The sequence below is a fragment of the Dioscorea cayenensis genome, chromosome 16 (genome assembly GCF_009730915.1).
Source record: "Dioscorea cayenensis subsp. rotundata cultivar TDr96_F1 chromosome 16, TDr96_F1_v2_PseudoChromosome.rev07_lg8_w22 25.fasta, whole genome shotgun sequence".
In the NCBI taxonomy this organism is placed as follows: Eukaryota; Viridiplantae; Streptophyta; class Magnoliopsida; order Dioscoreales; family Dioscoreaceae; genus Dioscorea; species Dioscorea cayenensis.
In genome coordinates this window covers 2,077,784-2,103,118 of record NC_052486.1, presented here as the reverse complement: position 1 = coordinate 2,103,118, position 25,335 = coordinate 2,077,784, and the positions used below count along the sequence as shown (strand labels likewise).

The 25,335-nt window shown below is 39.2% G+C and overlaps 1 protein-coding gene, 1 long non-coding RNA gene and 1 pseudogene across 2 annotated transcripts; 1 reads left to right on the top strand and 2 right to left on the bottom strand.

Moving 5' to 3' along the window:
• Positions 1-2,097: 2,097 nt before the first annotated feature.
• LOC120279171 lies at positions 2,098-4,181 on the top strand (annotated as a pseudogene).
• A 603-nt stretch (positions 4,182-4,784) lies between these two features.
• LOC120278840 (probable ATP-dependent RNA helicase DDX46) lies at positions 4,785-8,451 on the bottom strand. The gene is given in 8 exon segments (XM_039285579.1): positions 4,785-5,089; positions 5,196-5,264; positions 5,358-5,513; positions 5,644-5,708; positions 6,198-6,284; positions 7,693-7,744; positions 7,813-8,255; positions 8,258-8,451. Coding segments are annotated over 7 exon segments (981 nt in total). The 5' UTR covers positions 8,379-8,451; the 3' UTR covers positions 4,785-5,089; positions 5,196-5,207.
• Positions 8,452-10,327: 1,876 nt separating this feature from the next.
• LOC120279526 lies at positions 10,328-22,909 on the bottom strand. Its single transcript, XR_005541945.1, has 3 exons — positions 22,754-22,909; positions 18,467-18,513; positions 10,328-10,612 (listed from the first exon to the last, which is right to left on the bottom strand). It is a non-coding gene; the product is annotated as an uncharacterized LOC120279526 (long non-coding RNA).
• Positions 22,910-25,335: the final 2,426 nt, after the last annotated feature.

Genomic DNA, 25,335 nt, shown 5'->3' with positions numbered 1-25,335 from the left:
AATCCACTATAGACAATTTTGCCTAACGGTGGAATTTTCCAATCCACAGATTTTTTCTATATGGCAGTGTCTTCAATCCTCGATGCAGATGATCGGAACCTCGTCCAAAGGGCTGTTGGAAACCTTTGGAGAGGTTGCTAAAAACCCTAGCAAAAATATTGGAAAAAGGATAGAGAAGAACCTGGAGGAAGTCCCCACAAAACCCTCATATCTACCTTTTTAGAATCTAGGTATCAGGTGACTATATAGGGTCAAACATGGGGGTGTGAGGCAAACCCATGTAATCCCTTTGAACCAAACCCCTGGAAAGCCCTATGATTACAAGGCCTTGACCCTCGAGTATACGGGGCTATGTAAATTTTACAATGGGTCATGTCACTGCTCTGAAGCATAGTCTAAATTTCTCGAGAGTCACAAGGCTGATAAGTTCTTAATTGAACATATTTAGTGTTATTTTCTACGCCTAATTGGTATGCATTATAGCATTTATTTGGAAGATGGTGCTTAACATGGTGTAAAATTGATTATGGGTCACAAGCAACACATAATGAGCAAAAGGAGCTAAAAAAAACAATCTCGAAACAAGACATGGAAGAAAGAGTTCCCTTGACATCAAGAACAAGAGAACATGCCAAACAGAGCACCTTACAGTCCCCTTACGACCATCACTTGTAGTCGTAAGCCTCAGACAGAGAACCTTGCAGGCATTCTTATGCTCGTAAGCAGTGGTACAGCTGCTAAACAGAAAGGCTTATGGGCTAGACTTACTACTGTAAGCATAGGCGTAAAGGTTAGGCAGAGGAGTTTGTGAGCATGACATATGCTCGTTAAAGGGGTCGCAAGCCATTCAGAGAAGCTTACGGTCCATAATTTACAGCTATAAGCTAGAATGTAACACCCAAACAGAAGATCTTACCAGCGGCCTTACTGTCGTAAGATGCCCATAAGGCACACAGCTCCTCATCTTCGACATACATCCTAGTTCTTATGCTCGTGAGTGGCCCTTAAGGAGAATTTTTTGGCGGCTAAGCAAAAGGAAGAGAGGAGAAAGAGTCGGGGTTTTCTCTGGTAATCCAACCACTTAGAAAGCTTCATCCACGATCTACAGCATGAAGGAAGCCGTCAAGGAAAATTCTTTGCGGTGTTTGTGGAAGATTTGTGGAAGACTCATGGCAATCTGAGACGACAAAGTTTGGAAAGAGTTTTAATGTTTTCATTTACTTTCTCCATCTTGATTAGATTATATGATTGTTGTACATTAATGGAGAACTAAACTTTAAGATAGTGGAACATAGGTAGAACCTATAGTTTTTATTTTTATGGCATTGGTTGTAGACACTCAATCTTGTATTGATTTTCATATTGCAATATTACGCTATTGAATTTAATTGTGTATTTTTTCTTTCCTTTAACTCTATTGTAGCGAGAGCCGAGAGTTTCATAATTGATATACACAAGTGATGTATCAAAAAATCCACCATGTATAGGCATATCACAATTGAAGGGAACCACAAGTTTGTCTAGAAATAAGGCACTTCATGATTAAAACTTCTCTCCCCATGGTTCTCCCGAGTAGGTTGACATTAGAATTCCAATCTTAATGCAATAGTAGGGAGTGTACACTAGGAAGAGATTCTCACCTTGCTTTGTATGAGATTAGGGTCAATGCCTTAGAGAGAAAGATTAGCTATTCACTGAATATGATTCATCCCTCTTATGGAATCTTAACAATTCCATGAGTCCCCTTCTCCCCTATCCTGAGCAAGCGCCCTTGCCGCTAGGATTGGGATAAACTCATTTCCATGATCAAGGCTAGGCTTTCCTCCTTAAAGCCTAAGCTTCTATTATTAGGAGGCAAACTTACCTTAATTAACTCTGACCTCACGTCTATTCCTACTTACTAGATCATTTTTAAGCTTCTATGGTAGATTCTCAAGGCCATTAATCAAATTCGATGCAACTTTCTCTGATAGCTCATGAGATTGATAAGCTTGCATGTCAACTTGTTAGTTGGAGCCATCTATGTAAATCACATGAACAAGGGGTGTGGTAATCTAAACCTTAAAGATTTTAACAATGCCTTCTTAGGGTATGGCAATGGAAGATCGTGTTCGATCAGAGATGGTACAATTCCCAAGTATCCCATTTTAATTACTTTCTTCAAACCCCTCTTGGAACTCTTTTGCCAGTCCATCTTCCAAAAGGTCATCCTTTTGGAATGGCATCCTAAATTGTCTCTTGGCATTCAAAGCTTACATCAACCCCACTATCGATGATGATACCACCATTCTTTTTTGGTTTAACTACTGGATTAATGGGTGTGACCTAGATATTTGTGGCATGTTATTAGTAACTCTCAAAATCTATGGGGCACAGTTAACGATCTCATTTCCTCCCTACCTTTGACGTGGCACAAGAACCCCTATTGATGGAATTTCTTTTTAGGATCTCAACTTCGTCATTAAATAGTAAGGACACTAACTCACTGTAAATGGTTGCTTTATAGTCAAATCTTTTTACGAAGTCCTTAACAATGGCAACTGCAATACTTGATCTCTTTTATATATCGTCTAGAAAGAAACATGTTCCCAGAAAGTAAACACCTTTGCCTAAGTGGTCTAGAACAACAAGATTCTCACACTCAAAACTTGGCTATTAGAATGTGTAACCATCTCCCAACTACTATGTGTGTTAATTGTCATTTCGATATCAAGTCTGTTGACCATTTATTCATTAGGTGCCCCTTTAGTACTCAAGCTAGGAACCATTTTGGTCAAATTCTACACTTACGTCTTTTCCCACATCTCTCTCTCTCTCTCTCTCTCTCTCCCTCTCTGACCTATGGGGGTTCATAAAGACTTCACCTCAGTAACCAAGCCAAAGAAATCTAGGATCTCTTGTCCCAAACCATCATCTAGAACATTTGGTTAGATAAAAATGCAAGCATCTTTTTTTCAAAATCATTACCGCTTACTACAACCATTATTAAAATCATTCATATGTTTATCCTGTGATTATCTACAATTCATGATCCAAAAAAATGAAAGCTAGAGGAGGTCAAGAGTGACCATCACAAGATGTCTTCTGATATAGGCATTACTTGACCATTGATCTTATAACCAAGTGTCATCCTAAAGCTCAAGAGGAGCCTCTGAGGGAGAGTGTGAAGTAGTCATGGTATGCCGGTTTCGGCCTCGGTGCTGCCCAGAGACTTACAATATGCATTTGGGCTCTCAACTTTTGGTATGGCGAGAAGCTAGTAACTCGTGGAGATATCACTGCCAAGGCAGTATTACAAACTATTCTTGTTCTTTTCCGCACTGGTAATGTTATTGCTGATGCTGGTAGCATGACTTCTGATATTGCAAAGGATAGTGATGCAGTTGACTCGATGTACGGTCTATTGGACCAATGCACAAGGATTGAACCTAATGACCCAAAAGGGCCACCAACCAGAAAAGCTCATTGGTAATATTAATATTTGTGATATCAACTTTGCTTATCCAGCTAGGCCTAACATTGTTATCTTCAAAAATTTCTCATTAAGCATTCAAGCTGAGAAGTCAACTGTGCTTGTGGGGCAAAATGGATCGAGAAAATCTACCATAATCGGACTTATTAAGAGGTTCAATGATCCTTTGAGAGGAACAATAGAAATAGACGGAAAAGACCTAAAGGCATACCATCTTCAAGCGTTGAGGCAACACATTGCGCTCGTCGGGCAAGAGCCTACATTGTTTGCTGGGACTATCAAAGAAAACATCAAGTATGGATCTAAGAAAGCTACGGAGGCAGAGAGGGTGGAGGCAGCAGCAAGAATGACCAATGCACATGACTTTATAAACTGCCTTAAGGATGGATATGAGACATAGTGTGGAGATAGAGGTGTGTAATTGTCTGGTGGACAGAAACAACGGATTGCAATTGCGCGAGCAGTCTTTAAAAATCCGGCTATATTGCTTCTTGATGAAGCAACAAGCGCTTTAGACAGTCAATCAGAGAAAATGGTGCAAGAGGCACTTGAACGAGTGATGATAGGGAGGACAACTGTGGTAGTGGCACATAGGCTAAGCACGATACAAAATTGTGATCTTATTCCGGTGCTTGAGAAAGGGATGGTTGTGGAGAAGGGGAGTTATGCTTCTCTTATTGCCAAAGCACAAAACGAAGAGCTATTTTGATTTTGTTGCTTCTAGATCTTTCTAGTCCATCTAAAACGTTATAACTATGTGCCTAGTTGTCCTTGTTGAACATTGGCTCAATTCATGAAGATTCATAAAGCCATAAATAGGTTAACGATCAAGTTCAAACAGTCACATGAAAAAACAAATCCAAATTGTGACATGTGGCAAGGTGTGACATTTTCGGGAATTGTTTAGTGATAAAATTAATAAAATTGCAATTACTAACTATGCATAATGATCAAACTAATCATATATGATACAGTAAGATCAACTAGATTAAATAAACATATGTTAACATAGTCCCTCAAATTAAAGCATAAAAATCACTTTATTATCGCAAATCCAATTTGTAAACTGGATGAAGGTGGCAGTATATCAAAAGGAAATGGATGCATAAATTATCCATTTGTTATTTGTTCAAATTTATCCGTGTTGTTTGACAAATATTGTCATCGCCATCAAAATTATGAAATTAGAAAATTTTATATTATAGTTAGACTAAAAATTTAAAATAAATAATAATAAAAGGATTTGACCTACTATGGTATGCATCTTACACAAGCTTGGAATATATATATATATATATATATGGGCATAAAATTGATACAGATAAAACTTTAGGAAAAAAAAAGTAGAAGACTATTTGACACAAATAGCTAACAACAACATCTCAAACATTCTATCAGGAAAAGAAAAATTAATCAATGGTTCCGACTTGAAGTGTCTGCTGATTATAGTTACAAATTCCTGACTTGGAAAGAGGAACATATCAACCATATATTTCCTCCCAAAATCAGGTTTAGGGACCTCCTAAGAAAATTCATGCAAACTGGACCCAAAAAAAGGCTAACTAACCTTTTAGCACGGCGACCAAGCTTTTTTAGGACTCAATCATGCAAAGAACCCTGTCACATGCAGTCACCAAAAAACAATAGATTTGAGAAGAATATAAACATTTTCAAAAGAGAAGTTTAAGAGACATGAAGGTAAATAAAGAAATGGGTAACGAACATTTTGCATTGACTATGAAGCCTTTTTCCGAGCTCGATCACGCCAAGAACCTTGTTGCATTGCAATCACCTAAAAGCATCAGAAGCAATGAGAATATCAACATCTTCAAATAGGAAATATTCAAGAGACATTAAGGTACATAAAGAATTCAAGGAGTCATACCTTTTCACTTAGAAGAGGATTTCGTAGTTCCTCACTTTCAGCTTCTTGTGGCTCATTATCCTGAATAGATGCAGGTTCTGACGTCAATGGCGAAGTTCTTGGTGTTCCAAACATTGCTTGATCATGGGCAGCCTTAACATCAGCCTCACGCTTTGCCTATTTATTAGATTATAGGATGCTGATTATGGATGCAATCACAGATCTTTTCATATTTTTTTTCCCATTTTGAACAGGTAGCACTTGTACAGTATATGTGCAATTCAAAGAAACAAAGAAATACATGTACCTCAACCGCGGCAAATCGGAAGCTTTGCCCGATACCCTTGACTACTGAGGCATCATCTTCAGCAACTACAAATCAGGAGAAATTAAGATATAGTTAACCATACAACAGATTGCAATCATAATGGGAAGTTCAAGAACATCACACTCATGTCTTGTGGGAAGTGCAAAAAGAATTTTAAACATTACAAAAAGAACCAAAGAAAAAAAACACTCTTATAGATCACTGGAGGCATAAATCATTCCTTAAAATTGGATTTGCAAAGAGAAGAAGATAATATATCAACAACAGTGGCTTGATCGAGAAAGAATAAAGCATTGAAATCACACTGCATTAGTTTGCAGCAAAAGAGGCAGCCCTGTATTAATTAGGCACAAAGTTCACTCATAAACTTCCATTAAGAGGCATATCACTAAAACATGATGAATCCCTCGAAACACTTTTCAGGTGTAGAATAATAACAAAATAAGATGGCAGACAGCTGTATAATTAATTGCAGCTAAATACTATCATAAAATTAAAAATATATACACAGTAAACCTGGAAAAATAACTCACCTTCAATTTCGTCATCATCATCAAGCGGAGCATCCTTATTGAAATCAAATCGTTCCCATCCTGTGCCCTTAGACATGTCATTAGCAGCTGCAAGAAATTTTTTTTGTCATACTGTAAGTCAGGATGAGGTAAAATCTATTTGAACTTGGTAAACAAGTAAATGCAGACTAATTCTAAGTGAATAGGATTAATTATTGTCCTCACTGTGACAAAAAATAATTGCGCTCTAAAAAAGTAGAGGATAAGTCTAAGTCCCTTCTTCTAGTGGAATAAAGTTTTGCAAGTCAGTTTTCCAAACAAAATTCCCTAGCATATGAATAATCAATCGTACAGAAATCCCAGGAAAATTGATAATGTAGAATTCCTAATAAATTATTCAATTTTTTTGGAAGAGAAATATCATTCCAGCATAAAAATCTAAGGAGTTTATATACCAATATAAAAGATGTAAAGGAGAGAAATTTAAAAAACACCAAATTTTAGTTTTTTGTTCAAGCACACATATGCCTAGAAATACATATAACTCCTATCACATTTTCGAATAGTAAAAGTAAGGCCTGTAGACAGTGCTCCGCCATTCTAACACAGCATTTCCCAAATTAATGTCAGAAGTGCCCAAAATTTTAACTTTCAAGTACCAAACAAGACTGAAACCCTCTAGTGTCAAATATTGTTATTGTGAAGAATAATTATAATATGATATCACAAGTAATGATATTATAGCTACAAAGGCAGACGCTATTCCAGGTTTAATTAAAGTAGAAATATAGTTAAACTAGTTATACATAAAATTACAAGGGAATTGCCAAAGAAATGACAAAAGTAAGTTGACCATAAGACAACATACACACATGCCACTAATGTGATACAGTATATATGACTCCAAACCATGAACTTGGTACAGGACTAAACAAGATACCTTGCCATCCTGTGCAGCTAAGTAATACAAAACCTCTTCTACTCAATGATAAACAGTTGATTTCATTTATTTTGTTTTATTGAACATACAAATCATCAGATGTTAAAGGAATCGCACTAAATTTTTCTTTTAACACCAACATGATCCAGAAAGATCAAAGACATGGTATTACTTAACATATATTTCACAAAACAACAAACAGAAGAAAGGATATATGAGCAGGATGTCCATCCATCACGAGTTCAAGAGAAGCAATCTAACTACTCAAATCTTTCATATTGGTCTATATCATCCAAGGCTATCACTTGACAGAAGTCATTTTCTATTAACTAATGGCTAAAAAACAAAGGGTAAAAAAAAGAGAGGAGAGAACTCCATCAAGAGCAAACATATAACCACATACGACATGAAGAGCAAACACAAAACCATGCATTTCCACAAAGACATTTCCTCAAATTTTACTCTGATGCTCAAGAATCAAAATTGAAACAAGCAGTAAACAGTAATTCACAGATACATGGAAGAAAGAAATACATGCGCAATGTGACAAAATGCCATGAAAACTACAACAAATACCAGTTTGTGAAAGCTGAAGCTTCATCTTCGCTTTAACTCTCTCAGCCGGCGCCTGTGACCAATCAATAAGAACAATTAGATAAAGGAATATAGCCCTTTCAAGATAGCTAAAACACTGACCATCTGAGCATAACCCTCGATAAGCTGAGAGTAATCAACGCCGACATTCTTGCTCTTCGAGCTCTCACGCTTCGGGCTTCTCCTACTCCTCTCCCTATCCCGATTCCCACCCCCATGAGGACTCCTCCGAGGGGAACGACTACGGCTCCGTCTGCTCCTCCGGCGCCGACCGCTTCTACTTTCATCTCCCGAATCACTTCGAGACCTTCTCCTTCTCTCCCTATCGTGCCTCTCCCTCCCTCCTCTCTCCCTACTGGACGAACGCCGGCGAGATCCACGCGAATGGCGATCATCCCTGCCCCGACTACGAGGGGACGGAGAGCGATCCCGGCTCTTCTTGAGCTTGTTCTGGATGCTCTCAAGAGCTGCCTTCTTATCGACCTCCGCTTCCTTTCCAGGACTGGAAGCGCGGACGAAATTGGAGAAGAGAGACTGGCGGCTTTGGAGGAGGAGAAGGGATCGGAGGAGCGCTGGGAGGAGAAGCCGAGGCCTTGCTTGAACTTTGCGGCGCCCTCGCCCTTGCGAGAGAGCTCATCGTAGTACGCTGCGGCCTTCTCTTCCTCCATTGTTGGCCTTCTCAAGAGAGCTAGCTTATCGAGGAAAAGAAGGAGAGATGGATGATCGGGATGGGTATCGGATCCAATGTCGCATTTGGATCCGTTTTTGGATCTTATCCGGGTCGGATCTAAATTTATCAGGGTGGATCCGATAAACTTATCAAGGGTGTTGGCGGATTCGGGTGGTGAGTTTGTTGGCGCATATCGGGGTCGGATCTGAATTTTTTATTTGGTTGGAAATATTTATTTGATGCGATATTGTTTGAATTTTATAACTTCTGGATTAATTTTGTAGGAATTATTATGTTAATCTATGTACTCCAAATTGTTTGGTCACCGTTTTATGAGTTTACGTGCTTTTCTTGGACGTCTATTTATCTGTCTTTTTTTAATAAATTTATTAATTTATTTATTAAAAAAAATTATCCAATAAAATAAAATAATTGTATAGTTTTGAAAACACGCAACAAAACAAAATTGTAAACGTCACATGTAGTGCACCCACACCCCTCCAAATTGACCAATATAATATAAAAATAATATAACTATTATATTATATTATTAAAATTTAGAAAAAAATATGAAACTTCTCACATTTTGAGCTACCCTAAATTTGGACAATATTGATTTTAATTTTTAAGGTATATTTAATATACTTATATTATTTTTATTTAAAAATAATAGACAATAATCAAAAGGGAAAATTATTTTTTAGTTCCGAAAGTTTAAACGTCCAGGGCAGATGCATCTCGGCATTTGAATTCTCTGGGACCAGTCCCTCTTTTTTTGATGAACTTTATTTTTTTCAATTATGACGATGTCTTTTCAATTAATGCAGATTTCTACTCGTTAGTTTATTCTATTTTACTGACATGTACTTTCCTGCTTAAAAATATATAGTTTTCCATTTAATATTACGTGTTTTTCGTTTAACTAGCATAAATTTTCACTTAACATATAAAGCATTTGCGATTTAAAATTTGACTTTTCCACTTAAAATTATTAGTTTCGCTTAAAATTTAGTGTTTTTCGACTAACTACATAAGTTTTCACTTAACATATAACACATTTCGTTTAAAATTTGACTTTTTCCGCTTAAAATTATGGGTTTCGCTTTAAAATTTGGTATTTTCGCTTAAAAACCCGAGAGTCACTCGATTAATATCTCATTACCTTTTACGTCAACATCAATCAGCTTTTATGTCGGAAAAAGTCGAAAAAAATAACCTCGTCGGAAAAAGAAGGATTTTTTTGATAATACTCAAAAGTCGTGGTGTTTTTGTGAATACCTGAACTTTGGAGGAACTTTTTGTTCATTTCCAGTAATCGAAACGTGTACAATGTTTTCAAAAACAACTATTTATACATCTTTAAATTGAAATTTTAATTATAATTAAATTCAATGTTACTATGTAACATCATTTCATATAAAAAAACATCTCAATGTGAAAAATAATAATAATAATAATAATAATAATCCAAAAATTTATAACCCTGACGGCATTAACTCACTACATAAAAGCATTAGTGTAGGAATTTAAGAGCCCCAAATTTAAGTGTTGTTAAAATGTAGTGGTAGTAACAAACCTCTGATTATAAGTACAAGCTTACCGCTCGAACCCTATGTCACTAGGTGAGAATATACAAACTCAATGATAAAAAATCTAGAAAGTGTGTGTGCTCCTGACTATATATATATGCTTGTTGTATTTATCAAATAAATAAATAATGGTACTGTTTTAATGGTAAAAAAAATAGGACAATATTTGGTGGATGAATTACAAAATATACAATATACGTACACTTTAATATTTCATATATATCAAAAAAGATAAACTACTCAGCAAATGACTAATACACAAGATCTATAAAATGATAAAATTCACTATCAATTTTGCCACTATAATAATAATAATAATAATAATAATCAAAACCATTTGGTTCAATGGTTAGTGGCATCAAAATAAAACTCTCGTGTGACATGTACAGTGGTGATAGTTCAAATTTTTGTTAAAAAAATTAACTCACAAGTAATATTGTAACCAACTCACACGCAATAGAGAAAAACGATTGTTATCCTTTTAAATAATAATAATAATAATAATAATAATAATAATAATAATAATAATAATAATAATTACGAGAGATCATAAATGCTTTTATCATATATCTGTTATTACCGAGAACCTGCAAGTCACATGACTCACATCTTTACAAGTTTTGTTATCAGCACATGTTTCACCCTGCACAAAAATAAATAAATAAAATACAACAATAATAATAATAGTAAATAAATAACTTCTGTTCGCATAGCTGCTCAAAGTTATGGGTGTCAATGTATCACTTGTGGAAAGCACCTAATTACAATAATAATGTTTTCTGCATAAAATAAAATTTTACTTCAGAATATCTTAGTTGTATGTGTAACTGAAAATATATATATAGATCTATACAGTTATTTGCCTATTAATAACTATATGCTTATCCAAATTATATATATATATATATATATATATATGTTAGAATTATGTTATAATTTATATTTGGTTAATAGGCCATATTGGGCCCATACCACAAAACCCTAATATTTCTCTATATATATCATTGTACTCCTTTACTAATGAGATATACAAACTATTTCTCCTATCTTCACATAGTACCAGAGCTCTGGGTTAAACCCTAGCTGCCACCCAAAACCCTAGCCGCCGCCACTGCCACTCCAAATCCTAGCTTTCCACCCACCGCCGCCACCTCTACCGCCAGCTGCCGTTCATCTCTTGCCGTTCTCATTGGTCTATGGGCACCTGGTGATGTTCCTCAACCCTCACCAGTGATGCCCTTGTCTTATTGCTGAAGGATTTGTCTTTGTCGATCGTCATGTCTTCGTCTCATGATTCTTTAGTTAAGAATCTCCATCTGTACTCGCAAAAGTTGGATATGAGGAACTATGTTTTATAGGCGTGAGTTTTGAGCATTTCCTTACGGCTCATAAGAAATCATCGCATCTACGACAGAATCCGCGGACTCGAAGGATGCCAAGTATGCTGATTGGCTTGCTGATGATGCTGGAGTGCACTCATGGTTGACTGGCAGTATGGAGCCAGATATTACCCTAAGTGTGGTAATGTTGACTACTGCAAAGGCAATTTGGGAGATGTGCAGATTGACATATGGAAATGAAAATAATATCTCTCTTGTTTTTGAGTTGTATGAGCAACTCGCTTACTGACCGTCGAAGGCGATCGCATCGCCCCCGGCTCTTCACCACATCCGTAGCCCTGTGGATGAGCTAGATATTTACCGTACCATTAGTTCTTTGATCTAGCCACCCTTCGCTCATACTGGAATGAAGTCGCAGTCATCGTGACATCTTTCCGGCCCCCTCGAGATCGAAACCAAAGCGGGTAAGGGCCTCTATTCCGAGTTCCGAGTGAACGCCCGATCTTGCCGACGCTGTTTATGCCTCGCGCTTCGCCTCTCTACATCTCCATCGCGTCATGTCCCCTCTCGATCACCCACTTTGCTAGCTTCTCGTGGGTGTGGTGGTAAAGGCTCCTCCAGCGCGGTGGTCGAGGTCGGCCGCATGATTCTCGTAATAGGTTTGTGTGTACCTTCTCGTCGACGGCTAGGCCAGCACTCAAGATCGTTGCTCGGGATAAGCATGCGCCTGCCCAAGAAATGGCCAATGCTAGTACCGAAAGGTGGTCGATCCGGCTACCCACTTCTAGTGTCGAAAGCTTTGTCACTATCTCTCGTCGACTTTCGCACTGTTACAGCCAGTGCTGGCACAACGCTTCACACCACAAAGTCTCTTCTTCTCTGCTTCCTCTGGTAACGCCTTTTCTTGCCTGTGACGCTCTCGGATTATCGACTCTAGGGCTATTCTCACAATGACAGTGTACAAAAATCAAAACCTTTCTCCGCCTATTTTTTCGCTCGTGGCAATCGCGATGGACGATCGTGCTTAGTGTCCCGGAGAGGGAGTTACGCAGCTTCTCCTCGCACTTTTAGACTAAATGATGTTCTTTACGCACTCAATTTCCCTGCCAACATGCTATCCGCTTCGCGATCACCAATCATTTGAATTAGAGTGTAACATTTTTCCCTTTTCACCGTGATTTTTCAGGATCCGAGCATGGAAGAGGATCGGGTTTTGGGGCGAATCGCGTGGTAACGGTGTGTATACGCTTGCTGCGTGATGATATTCCTCGTGGTTTAGCAAAGATCTGCTTTCGACCTCGAGTCATCACCATATCGGCATCTGTAGATTGGGTCACCCTTCTTGAGTTGTCTTCAACAAACTTTGCCTTTGGATTCGAGCTCGACCTAGCTTTCAATGTGAGTCGTGCTCGCTAGGTAAACATCATCGTCTACCTTTAAGCGCTCTACTTTAGTGTCTAGTCAGTCGTTATTTGATTTAGTTCATTGTGATGTTTGGGGACCTTTCTAAGGTCGCGCCTATTTCTCGATCATCTTTACTATGTTGTGTTTGTTGATGATTTTTCCCCGAGGGTCTTGGGTATATTTGTTAAAAAGACCGGTCAATCTATCGCCGATGTCCTTCAAAAATTCATTTTAGAAATAAAAAATCAATTTTCCACTGTTCTCAAATGTCTTCGCACCGATAATGCTTTAAAATTTGTCTCTTCTCACAGAAATTCTTTCGTATGCGCTCATTTGGGATTATTCATCAAACCACCGGTCCCACACATCTCTCAACAAAATGGAGTTGCTCGAAAGAAAGCATCGTCACATCTTGATGTTGCACGCCTCTCTTAGTAGCAGCGAATGTTCCTACGTATTTCGTGGTCTCGATGCCATTCTTAACTGCAGCCTATCTTATTAATCGTGACACCTTCCGCACCCTTGGGAGGAGAGGTTCCTCTACGCCATCTTCTACCGATCACCGAGTTGTTTCACTTTATCCCCTCGTGTTTTCGGTCAGGTTGGTTTTGCTCGTGATTTAACTCCCCGGCTCGACAAGTTACATCAGGCATGCTTAAATGTGTCTTTGTTGGTTATTCCATCACCCAACGTGGATACATGGCTGTTTCATCCGAGCTGAGTCAAGTATTACGCTCTACTGGATGTCACGCTTTTTAGTCTCAATCATTTTTTTCTACATCATCCGCATATTGTTTTTCACCATCCCTATTTTCGTCTCTCCGCACGTGCCTCACGCCAGCGACGCGCTCCATCGATACTGTATGATGGTCACTTTGGGACAAGTTTATCATCGACACCAACGTACTACCGCAAGGTCCGCGCCGCTCCAGCCTCTCTCCCCTGACTCATGCGCATCCGCCTCGATCTTCCCATCGCTTTTCCCAAAAGTACCGTTTCTTCTACTAAAACATCCCATCTCCCTTTTTGTTTCTATGATAATCTTTCACTCGCCCTTCCGCATATTTACTCTTTCCTTGTCTCACGAAGTCAATTCCCGTGAACTACCATGATGCACGCTTGCTTCCACAACGGCAAACGGCAATAGATGAGGAAATGGAAACCTTGAGATCTCGTGGTACATGAGAGCTCGCGCCGCCGACGCCGTGCCACTGCCGCCGATGGGTCTTCTCTGCAAGCCAAAGCGGATGGTACAATCGATCGCCACAAAGCCCGCTGCTGGCCCGTGGTTTTACCTGCACTTATGGTGTCGATTATGCCGAGACTTTTTCACCGGGACCGCTCGCCTAAATTCCATTCGCGATTCTACTCGCTTCGGTAGTTATGAATCGATCACGGGCACTTTGTCAACTCGATGCTGAAGAACGTCTTCTCATGGAGACTTAGTCGAGACATGACACGGAGCAACCTCCCGAGGTATGTCGCTTCAAGGAGAATCTAGTCTCGCCACCAAGAAAGCGATCTACGGTCCGAAAACAAAGTCCTCGTGCATGGGCTTGACAAATTTAGTGTAATTGTAGCTGCGCATGGTTTTCACGTGTACGTGGATCATTTTGCGGTTCTATAAGAACACTTCATCCGTTGTGTTGTACTCTGAGCGGTATATGTTGGATGACATCTTTGTCGACAGTAGCGATCGCTGTAGGGCATTCAGAGAACTAAGGAGCATTTAATGAAATATTTCGTTACATGAAACATGGGACCTACCCTAGATACTTCCTTGGTATTGAGTTGTGCATATGCCAAAGTGAAAAGACGACGCCTCTCACAGCGGAAGTATGTGTTAGACTTACTTCAGGAGACCGGTTTAATGGGTTGTAAACCGTAAAAGTACACCTATCGAAAGCATCACCACCCTTTTGGGAGATATCTTCCCCATTTCTCAAAGATCCTGGTCAATACAGACGTCTGATTGGCAAGCTCATTTATCTAACTATTACTCGTCCTGATATATGTTACGCAGTTGGACTCCTGAGTCAGTTTATGCATAAGCCACGAGAAGTTCACTGGCAGGGTGCTCTGAGGGTTCTTGCATATGTTAAAGGAGCTCCAGGCAAAGGTCTTCTCTACAAGAATTATGGTCACCTAGACGTTGCAGCATATTCTAACTCGGGTTATATTGGTGATAGAGGGGATAGAAAGTCTAGGTCAGGCTTCTATACGTATGTCAGTGGAAACTTGGTTACTTGACGAAGCAAGAAACCGAATGTGGTTTCGAGATCGAGTGCAGAAGCAGAGTACAGATCGATGGTATAAACAGCTTGTGAGATGGTTTGGGTGCAGTCTTTTCTATCTGAGTTGGGATTCCCTATCACAATACCTACGCAGATAGTTATGTGATAACCGTGCCGCCATCTTCATTGCAAATAATCCAACATTTCATGAGCGCACTCAAGCATATAGAGGTCGATTGTCACCATGTTCGTGATATGGCACTCGAAGGGAGTCATCTCTACGCTATATACCCAGCCGTCTCGAGCAACTCATGGATATCTTCACCAAGGGTTTAAATATTAAAGTCTTTAGTAATCTACGCAATGTCAGCATGCTCGATATATATGCTCCAAACTTGAGGGGAGTGTTAGAATTACGTTATAGTTTATATTTGGTTAATAGCCATATCGCCCATACCACAAAAACCCTAATATTTTTCTATATATATCCTCATTCCTTTACTAATGAGATATACAAACTATTTCTCATATCTTCACAATATATATATATATATATATATATTTGAAAAAGTGGATAAATCACGAATATTAGAAAAAGATAAAGGGTACAAAATATCCACTAGACATGGAAAACACAAACAAACACGAAAACGAGGAAGAGGTCAAGAAAAGGCGACGACTAAAGAGCACTCCCGCCAACTGGAGCGGAAGAGCTAAAGCCTAATCCCCCAAAAACTCCGGATCCCTCTCACTGAATTGTCGACCACCGGGGATGTCGACAAGAGGCTCTATCAGCTCCAGAGTGCAACGAACATTAGTAACAACGACTTTCAGAAATACTTTCTTGTTTCTGGGCCTACCGAAGGAAGTTAACAAGGCCCCAACCAGTGCAAATATCAACGCTAAGCCAACCCAGCCCAAATCCAAGGTCAACATATCCCTTTTCACATGGTAGCCCAACGTCCAAGACTTCTCTCACAAGGCTCACTACAAAGCGACATTCCAGATTTTTAAAGAGACCCCACGTGGCGACAAGACATTAGACGGTTTAAAATGAGGAAGAAACCCTCAACCAATGAGAGCCCAACATCCATGTAATTAGACCAAAGAAAGGGCGACACCAATGGGGATCGCTTCTCATCTCCCAAGGGAAACAGAGCTTGCCCAAACCTCGACATCACATCTCAACCTCCTCTCCAAGCGCGCTAGCGGCACTCGCTGATATTCCTCGATCGACGCACAATCCACCCCATGCCGACATCGCCGGCCCTCGAGCCTCCCCTCCCATAACCATCGATGTTCAACTGCCCAGAAGACGCCCGACCATCGTTCTTCCCTCGCGAGTCCAACCGTCCCAACAAATACATGTGATGACTCCCGCTGGCGCGATATCGCCACCATACCGCAGCAGAGAGCCACGCCATCCCCGGCCTTTTACTAACAATGGGTGAGCCAAGCTCCACCCTTGTCGTCCTCTCGCCGGCTTGGGAATGCAGCTCAACCGATACCGCACGAGTCACTCTATCCGTCCAACCATTCTCTAGCCGTCCAACCCTGCAAACACCGGTGAGGGAGCTAAGCTCCACCCCTGTCGTCCACTCACCCGCATAGGAGCATAGCGCATCCAACCTCGCACGACTTTCTCTCTCCACTGGATTAATCGCATGACGCCTAAATCCCTAAAAAGCTCGCGAGGAAACCGAGCTCCATAACTGCTGTCCTCTTGCCAGTGAGGGAGCGCAGCTCAACCATCGCCACCCGAGTCTCGAAATCCTTCCAACCAATCACCTGTCTATCAAACCCAACCGCTCGCGCAGGGAGCTAAGCTCCACCCCTGCCATCTTCGCACCAGCGTAAGAGGTCAACTCAACCATCATCGCACGAGTCGCTTTCTCCACTAGATCATTCACTAGCGAGCCATTAGGACGGGAACCAAGCTCCTTTGCCACAAGTTCACTCAAGCCACAAGGACGGGAGCCAAGCTCCACCGTGGTCGGTATCTCCACTGTGTCTCCAAGCCTCGGGTCAAAGATGTGGGAGCACCACCGGCTCAGTGGCCTGCCTCCGCTCACCAAGACCAAGCTCCAAAACCGGGCCCCCGCTCCACCACAAACTCCACCGACCATCCTCCACCCATACCCAGGAGCCAAGCTCCACCACCGCACACCTTACTAGGAAAGTAGACCAAGTCATCTACAACCTCGTCGCCTCCAAGTTGGCCTCCCCTCCGCCTTCTTCAACCTTTTGAAAAGGCTTCACCACCCGACAATGATGACGCATGCTCCACCCCAAACAACGAATCCAAGGATGAAGCGAACTCATCCTCATCTTCCTCCTCGCCATCATCCTCAAAGTGAGGAAGGGAGAGACACAAAGGCACGAAGACCGGCCGGCCATCTGGGTCGAAAGTGAGACGAACGTCTCCGTTCATCTTTTTCAAATTATATTTTCAAACACTAGATTTGGGATTTTATTAAAAAAAATTATAAAAGTGATAAGCGCTGCCCCAAAAAGGAGTATCAAAGAACAAACATATACAGTGGATTATCGACAGAAGATATATCAGGAACAAACTGAGTTAATAAATCTCCCTTACAGACAGTGTTTTACAATATTGATATGTAACAGTATTGTAATAGTACTATCAACTCAAAAATTCAACCCTAGGTCTGCCATTCACCGTTCTCATAATGTTCCACTACACCAAAATAGTGGTTGTTATTTTATTACAATTCTATAAATACATTACCTTTGGTTTATTTCTTGTAGGGCTTAGGGTTTAGTGTCTAGCATCTATAGGTATATTATCATTTTACAATTGGATGGCACAATTTGAACCATTGTTACATGGACTCGTGTTATAAACGGGGTACGTAAACCTGATTACTGGTTTGTAAAACTTGATTAAGGCCATCCATAAACCAATTTAGCTGTCTAATGGCCCATGTAACCCATATATAATATACATTTGTTAATTTTACAATAAATTGGTGAAATATAATTTAAATTTAATAGTAATAATATTTTCAATTGAAAACATTATGAAAGATTAAATCTCTTATAACAAAGTTTTAATATGCTGGCCTGCTCAAATCTAACCCATTTTGGCATCCTTACTCCAAATAAGTAATGTGCAATGTTATTACTACCTTAACATCCCAAAAGGCATTTGCTACTTGAAAAAACTTTCCAGAGTAGATATCATTGGTAAATAAAAGCAGCAGAGTTAAGTAATCCAGTTCATTTTTAAAAAAAAAAAAAAAAAAATTTAACTCTAGCAGGGTTTATTTTTTCAACTGAAGATCATTTCCTGCTGTCTACAAAAGGAAAGCCATAAACATGTCTAACTTTTTGTGTGACCAAGAGCTAAGAGCCTAAGATCATTCAAAAATATGTTTTTTTTACCAAGAATATTAATTTGAACATGAAAGTAAATTTTCTAAATTAAAAATTTCAACCAAATTTCCATGACATCAATAATAATTAGTTCAATATGAACAAACATTTAAGTTATTTTACCAGTTTTTCCTTGCGAGACTTCAAAACTTCCTCCAATGAAGGCCGGCCTATTGAAAAAAACAGAAATTTTGATCAAAAGGCTTGTGAAATAATTTGTGAAGTCTTACAACATAAGTAAAGACAAAAACTAAACAAATTAACTAATTAATAAAGAATCAACCAAAGATAAGAAAGACATTGATGGTGGCTATATGAAATCAAATTTTTTTAATTTTTAACACTCCCTTGACACTGTAGAATATACATCATACAAACTATGCTTGTTGCATAGCAAATAATAAAGTGTTCCACCACCAAAACACTAAAAGAGAAAGAAGAATGTTTTAACTTGTTGCAAGCATGAGAAAAGAAGCATCTTTAAAACCATAGTAAAAAGATTTTGGAACATTCACCTGAAGATGGTAATTCTTGTACTCAATAAATAAGTTTGATGAATATTAATGCCAAGTGAATCATATAATAAGATAACAGCATTGCTCAAATGTTCCAAAGCATAATCACAATGAAAAATAGAATACCAAAACCAAATTGTGATTTTATATCTCTATGAAAAGATTTAATAACATCCTAAACTTGGCTAAGATCTTTAAAAAGGTAGATCGAAGTCATATGAGAGTAACCATCTATAAAAGAGAAAGTAAAAAAATAACAAAACCAAAAACTAGTGGAACCCAGGATGAACCTCAAACATTATAATGAACAAACACAAACAAAAAGCTCTGGTCTTCAATTTTAAGAGGAAAAGAGGACCAGTAATGGCTTGCCAAACTGACAGACTTCACACTCTGGCTAAACTTTTAACATGAGGATGACATGATAATTGAATTTCTGCGGTCTTGGACATCTGAAGACAACAATGCCAGTGATAAAGAGACACATATACAGACACAACAATATGGCTAGAACACAAGATTATCATCAAGCAGATAGAGGCAATCAGATTCGTGACCCCCACCAATCATCATCCATGACAGAAGATTCAAGAAAATATTTATACGACGATGTATAGTATTAGTAAACAGCTAACATATTTAAGGTACAGAATGAACACAAAAGAAGATAAGAAGGTATGCAGTATGAATTAATTCAATTCCACACAGAGACTGGAGGAAAATAGAGAAATAAACATAAGCATAGAAAAATTGAATAGATAGCATTTCTTTGGAAGTAGCTCTCATAACCATCACAGAGATTGAACACATTATGAGCCTGAAAGTTAGATGATTAACCCTAAGTGAAAGTATGGTAGGATTGGGAATGAGATAATGGCTTCTCATACTGCACAGGCAAAGTAGTAAGAGCAAAGACACCAGAAAAATCATCAATAATCTGATTAGCTGTCATGGGTTTACCAAACATGCCCTAAGAATTTCATGGATGTGATTGGTAATCCTAAAATGTATATACTGTCGGTAAGGACAATCTCATCCATAACCGTCATCATGATCACGGCCACATTTACTAAAAGAGGAAGAGTAACTATGAACCAATGAAGGATCAACTGCAGTGGAAACTATTAAGACACGAGAAAATGCTAGCTATTCAAGAGAAAAAAAAATTAAATATTCACAAAAACAAGTTGGACATTGATGGGATAGATGTCTCTGCAAGATACTAGTATTATGAAGGTTAAGGTTGGGAAAGTTAGGTTATGTATGGTGGTGGAAATACGATAGTGGGTTAAGGTTTGAATTAAAAATCATTTTGTTGGAAAAACTATTGTAAGGAATTAGCCAAACTCTAACAAAATTAATACTAATCACAATAAAGACTTCAATATTAAAAAAATTTACTTTCAAATTAATGAATTTTTTTCATTAACATTAATATCAATAGTTTAAAATTAATTATTAAACATATTTATTTAAATAATTAAATCTTGCAAAAAAGGCTGGTAAGGCAACCCATGGTGTTTGATTAGGATTTTAGTAGGGTATGCCCACAGTTAAACATAGATTATCAAAAGGCAACTGTTGATGAAATTACATGATGACTACTGCCCTATCAGATGATGAACAAGCAACCATACACTTCGTAAACCCCAGAGACATTGTTGTCTAGAGAAAACATCTACTGAAAAGTATGCCGACTCTTTCTATTAGAAGACAACAGCATAACATTATAACTAATGTGGAATTCAAAGTGGTTCGAAAAAAATAATCACACCATAATTGGCTCATTGCCAAGCTATTAAGGATGAGTACAATGGGACAATTATAAGGATTTTCATATGCTACATCGATTGTCCAAGTAAAGAAACTTCTAAAAATGTTGGCTGTATGATGTAACCTTGCTGCAAATCCCTTTGCATATGGAATCCTTAATTACAATAGAAGGATAGAATCTTAAGGGATAGTAAGATAACATTGAAATGGCAGTGTAAACAAAACATACTGAAAATGATAACACATGAAAAAAACTAATTTCTCATTCCACATTCTCTATGTGATGCAGAAAAAAGAGCAGGCAAATGGGCTTGACTATGGATTCTCAGAACAACGTAAGTGATCAATCAATGCATTGAACTATAAGAGTTGATAGCAAATGACTTACATAAGCAAATCAACACATGGGTCAACTGTGAGCATTTGAGTGACTTAAATAGATGATCGCCACAGGTATGGAGTAGACAAGTTCTGGGATTGGTTGGACACAAAATAAAGACTGTTATGCATATTGCCCAAATAAAGCGACTACAATTAAAAAGACTTAGGTTTAAGATGGGTCCTGGGGTGTTGTACATCACATTGTCCAACAAATTCTTAATCGCATTTAGAAGATCCGAGCACTGCCAAATTCCATTGGATAAATAAATCTTTAGTCAAAACAAAAAGACACAATCATCACAGATGATTAAGAATTAATCGAGCCAGAGCATAGACTGACATGCTCTGCCACCATCTAGAAAAACAGATTTCTCATTCCACATACCCTATGTTATGCAGAATAAATAGCAGGCTAATGGGCTTGACAATGACTGAACAACTTACAGGAGAGAGTCAACCTGCAGGCACAACGACACGCATGTAAGTGGCCTACATAGGTGACCACCACAAACATGAAAGCACGCAAAATGCTAGAATTGGCCAGACACTAAGAAAGGACTATTATATGCCATGTATATTGTCCAAGTAAAGTGACCATTATTAAGAAGCCTTAAGTTTAAGATGGGCCCTAGCACATCATAGATCACATTGCACCATAAATCCTTAATCATAATCAGAAGACCCAATGCACCACAGATCCCATTAGATAAGGAATGTTTAGTCAAAATAGGAAGACATAATCATCAATCAATGAGCAGCTTGGCCATTAATTGATGCAAAACAAAAAACATGCTAATAAGCTTGACCATTAATCTCTTATGGAATCAACATAAGAGATTAATCAATGACTTGAACAGTATATAGGCAAGCAATAGCTTATATGGGTGAGTCAACTTGTGGCCATTACGGTGTGCATGCAAGTAGCCTCAATAGATGATTAGCATTGGCATGGGGCACACAAGCTCCATGCTTAGCTAGATAAAGAACTATTTCTATTATCTGTCATGTATTTTGTCCGAGTTAAACAACTACTATAAAGAAGGCTTAGATTTAGGATGGGTTCTATGGCATTATCAATCTTATTTCACAACAAAGAATGGACTAACAGGTTTGATATTATGGTCTCTCTTGTAGGCAAGATGGTACGCATGATGGTACGCATGCAAATGGCCTAGATAGATAATCAGCACAAGCGTAGAGCACACAAGTCCCAAGCTTAGCTAGACACAAATCCATGTATATTATCCAAGTAAAGCAACCACTATTAAGGAAGCTTAGATTTAGGATAAGTCTACTGGCATCATCAATCTTATTATACAACACAGAGCGAACCCAGTGGGTTTGATCTTAAAGTTTCTCCTATAGGAGCAACATAAAATCAAGGACTTGAACATTACATAAGTAACATAACAACTTATATAAGAGAGTTAACTAGCGCGTAGAATGGGGATGATATGTATGTGAGTAGCCTGGATAATTAGCATTGGCGTGAAGCATGCAAGCTTCCCACTTAGACTAAAATATAGAAAGGACTATTATTTGTCATGTATATTGTTTAAGTAAAGTGACTATTATTATCACGTCCACAACCTTGTCTGGTGAGCCTGAAGTGGAACAAATGACTACATGACAATAGGGAGTGAACTTAGTAGGCATGCAAGGCCTATGAATTATAAGAGTAAAAGCAACAAGAAACAATGTAGATTGAAGAGGAGATCACACATTTCAAACAAAGTACAACCTGAAATGTTGAGATCGGCAGCTTGAACCCAAAGACTGGTCCTCTTATTGAATTCAAATACCCTCTTCACGGGATGGCAACACATAGGCAAGGTATGGCAAGTTTGGAAGAAGGCACTGACATGCGAAGTTGGTATACAGCATGGTGGTAGCCATGGAACTGAAGAAAAACCATTGCAAGTGATACAGGTTACACCCATATATTATGTATATTATCCAAGTAAAGCAACCACTATTAAAAAAGCTTAGATTTAGGATAAGTCCTTTGGCATCATCAATCTTATTATACAACACAGCGAACCCAGTGGGTTTGATCTTAAAGTTTCTCCTATAGGAGCAACATAAAATCAAGGACTTAAACATTACATAACAACTTATATAAACGAGTTAACTAGTGTGTAAGATGGGGATGCGTATGTGAGTAGCCTAGATGATTAGCACTGGCGTGAAGCATGCAAGCTTCCCACTTAGACTAAAATATAAAAAGGACCATTATTTGGCATGTATATTGTTCAAGTAAAGTAACTATTATTATCATGTCCAGGACCTTGTCTAGTGAGCCCAAAGTGGGACAAATGACTAAATAGGGAGTGAACTTAGTAGGTGTAACGGTCTAACAGGCCGTCCGGTAGCGGCTCAGCGTTACCGGAGTAATCTTGGCCGAGAGGGAAAAGGCTAAAAATATTTTAAGTATGGAAATCCCTCGGTAGACAGATAGATGCACGGGAAAATCTACAGTGACCGAGGGATGTGCGGGAAAAATTTGCCGCACCCCAAGGGAGTCTTCTGGCGTGACCGGAACGCTAAGAAAAACTTGTCGTAGGCAAATTGGTCAAGCAGACGTGGCCGAGAAAACTTGCCGCTATCGAGTGGGCCTACAGGTGTGACCGAGAGAGGCATGCAGGTGTGACCAAGAGACATGGACGCATGCGCATGACCGAGGGGACGTCGCGGGGAAGTGCTCGCTGCGTGGCAATGAACATGGGCGAGGGATGGACGGTTGCTCCAACCATCCGCTAAGGTGATGGAGAACATGGGCGCTTGGTCATGGGCAAGTGGCTTTGACCAAGGGTAGGAACGATTGCCATGGGCGGTTGCTAGAGCGTGGCGCATGTTCTCCTTGAAGAGCTTTGGCGTGAACGATTGGAGTAGGCGGTTCCACCAAGGCACATGTCCTCCTTGATGATGAGCTTTGGCGGGAACAGTTGGAGGAGACGGTTCCACCAAGGGCACATGATCTCCAAGGGGTGGAAGAAATGGGCGGTTCCTCATCCCATGACCATGTAAGGGGTGGTTTTGGTAACCGCCATGTCTCATGTAGTGGCCGGTTTTAATCTCTTGGTGGCTTAGATAAATAGGCCTTGTGGCCAGCAATTTTGTAAGGATCGAATGATGGAGAGTAGATCGAGTGGGAGAGATCAATAAAAGTCTAAGCTAAGTTTGGGCTACCTATCTTTATGTGCTTTCTTATTTACTTCCATTTGTGCATTATTGACTCTTGTGGGGAGGTGAGGCTCTGGTTGGCAGCGGGCAAGGGTGATCGTTGCACCATCACAATGCCTTTGGAAGAAAAAAAACTAAGGCATTCTCGCCGCGGTAACCTTCTATCGGTTGGACTGTGACAGTAAGCATGCAAGGCCTATGAATTAGAAGAGTAAAAGCAACAAGAAACAAAGTAGATTAAAGAGGATAGATCACACATTTCAAACAAAGTACAACTTGAAATGTTAAGATCGGTAGCTTAAACCCAAAGACTGGTCCTCTTATTGAAATCAAAATAACCTCTTCACGGGATGACAACACATAGGCAAGGTATGGCAAGTTCGGAAGAAGGCACCGACATCATGAGTTGGTATATAGCATGGTGGTAGCCACAAAAACTAAAGAAAAAGCCTTTGCAAGTGATACGGAGTTACACCCATACACGTGAGGGTAAGGAGTAGGTGTATGGAGTTTAACTAAGGGGATCATCTAAATGCTAGCTTGGTGAATGTTTTGTAAGAAAACTCCACCAAAGAAGATGGTGATCCCAAGATCCTCCCATATCAATCTCACATGCTCACATGTCCAAAATCTAAATCATTCTCACTGACTACCATTTTTTTGGATGAAAATTGGTAATGAAAACGAGCTTAATTATAAGAGCTTTGTACAAACTCCACCAAAAATGCACAACTACGAGTCTCAATCTGACATGACAGTAATAGCACACCATGAAGTCTCAAAATCTACTTAATATACAACTTGGCCGACTTCTCCTGGGCCAACCTAGTCTTAACAGCGAAAAAATGTGCAGATTTAGTCAATCTGTCAGCAACTACCTACACATATCAAAAAAACCTCCACAAGTTCTAGGGAAACTAGACACAAAGTCCATAGTTATGTTCTCCCACTTCCACTTAGAATCAGGGAGGAGTTGATAAAGTCCTACAAGTCCCTGATGCTTTACTTTCACCGGCTGACAAGTCCAACATTGTTCCACAAACTAAGCAACCTCATGAAAAAAAAAACCTTCAAGTCCTTGTACATTTTAGTGCACATTTCCGTGCTTCGAGGGTGTATTGAGTAACTTGTACAACAAGC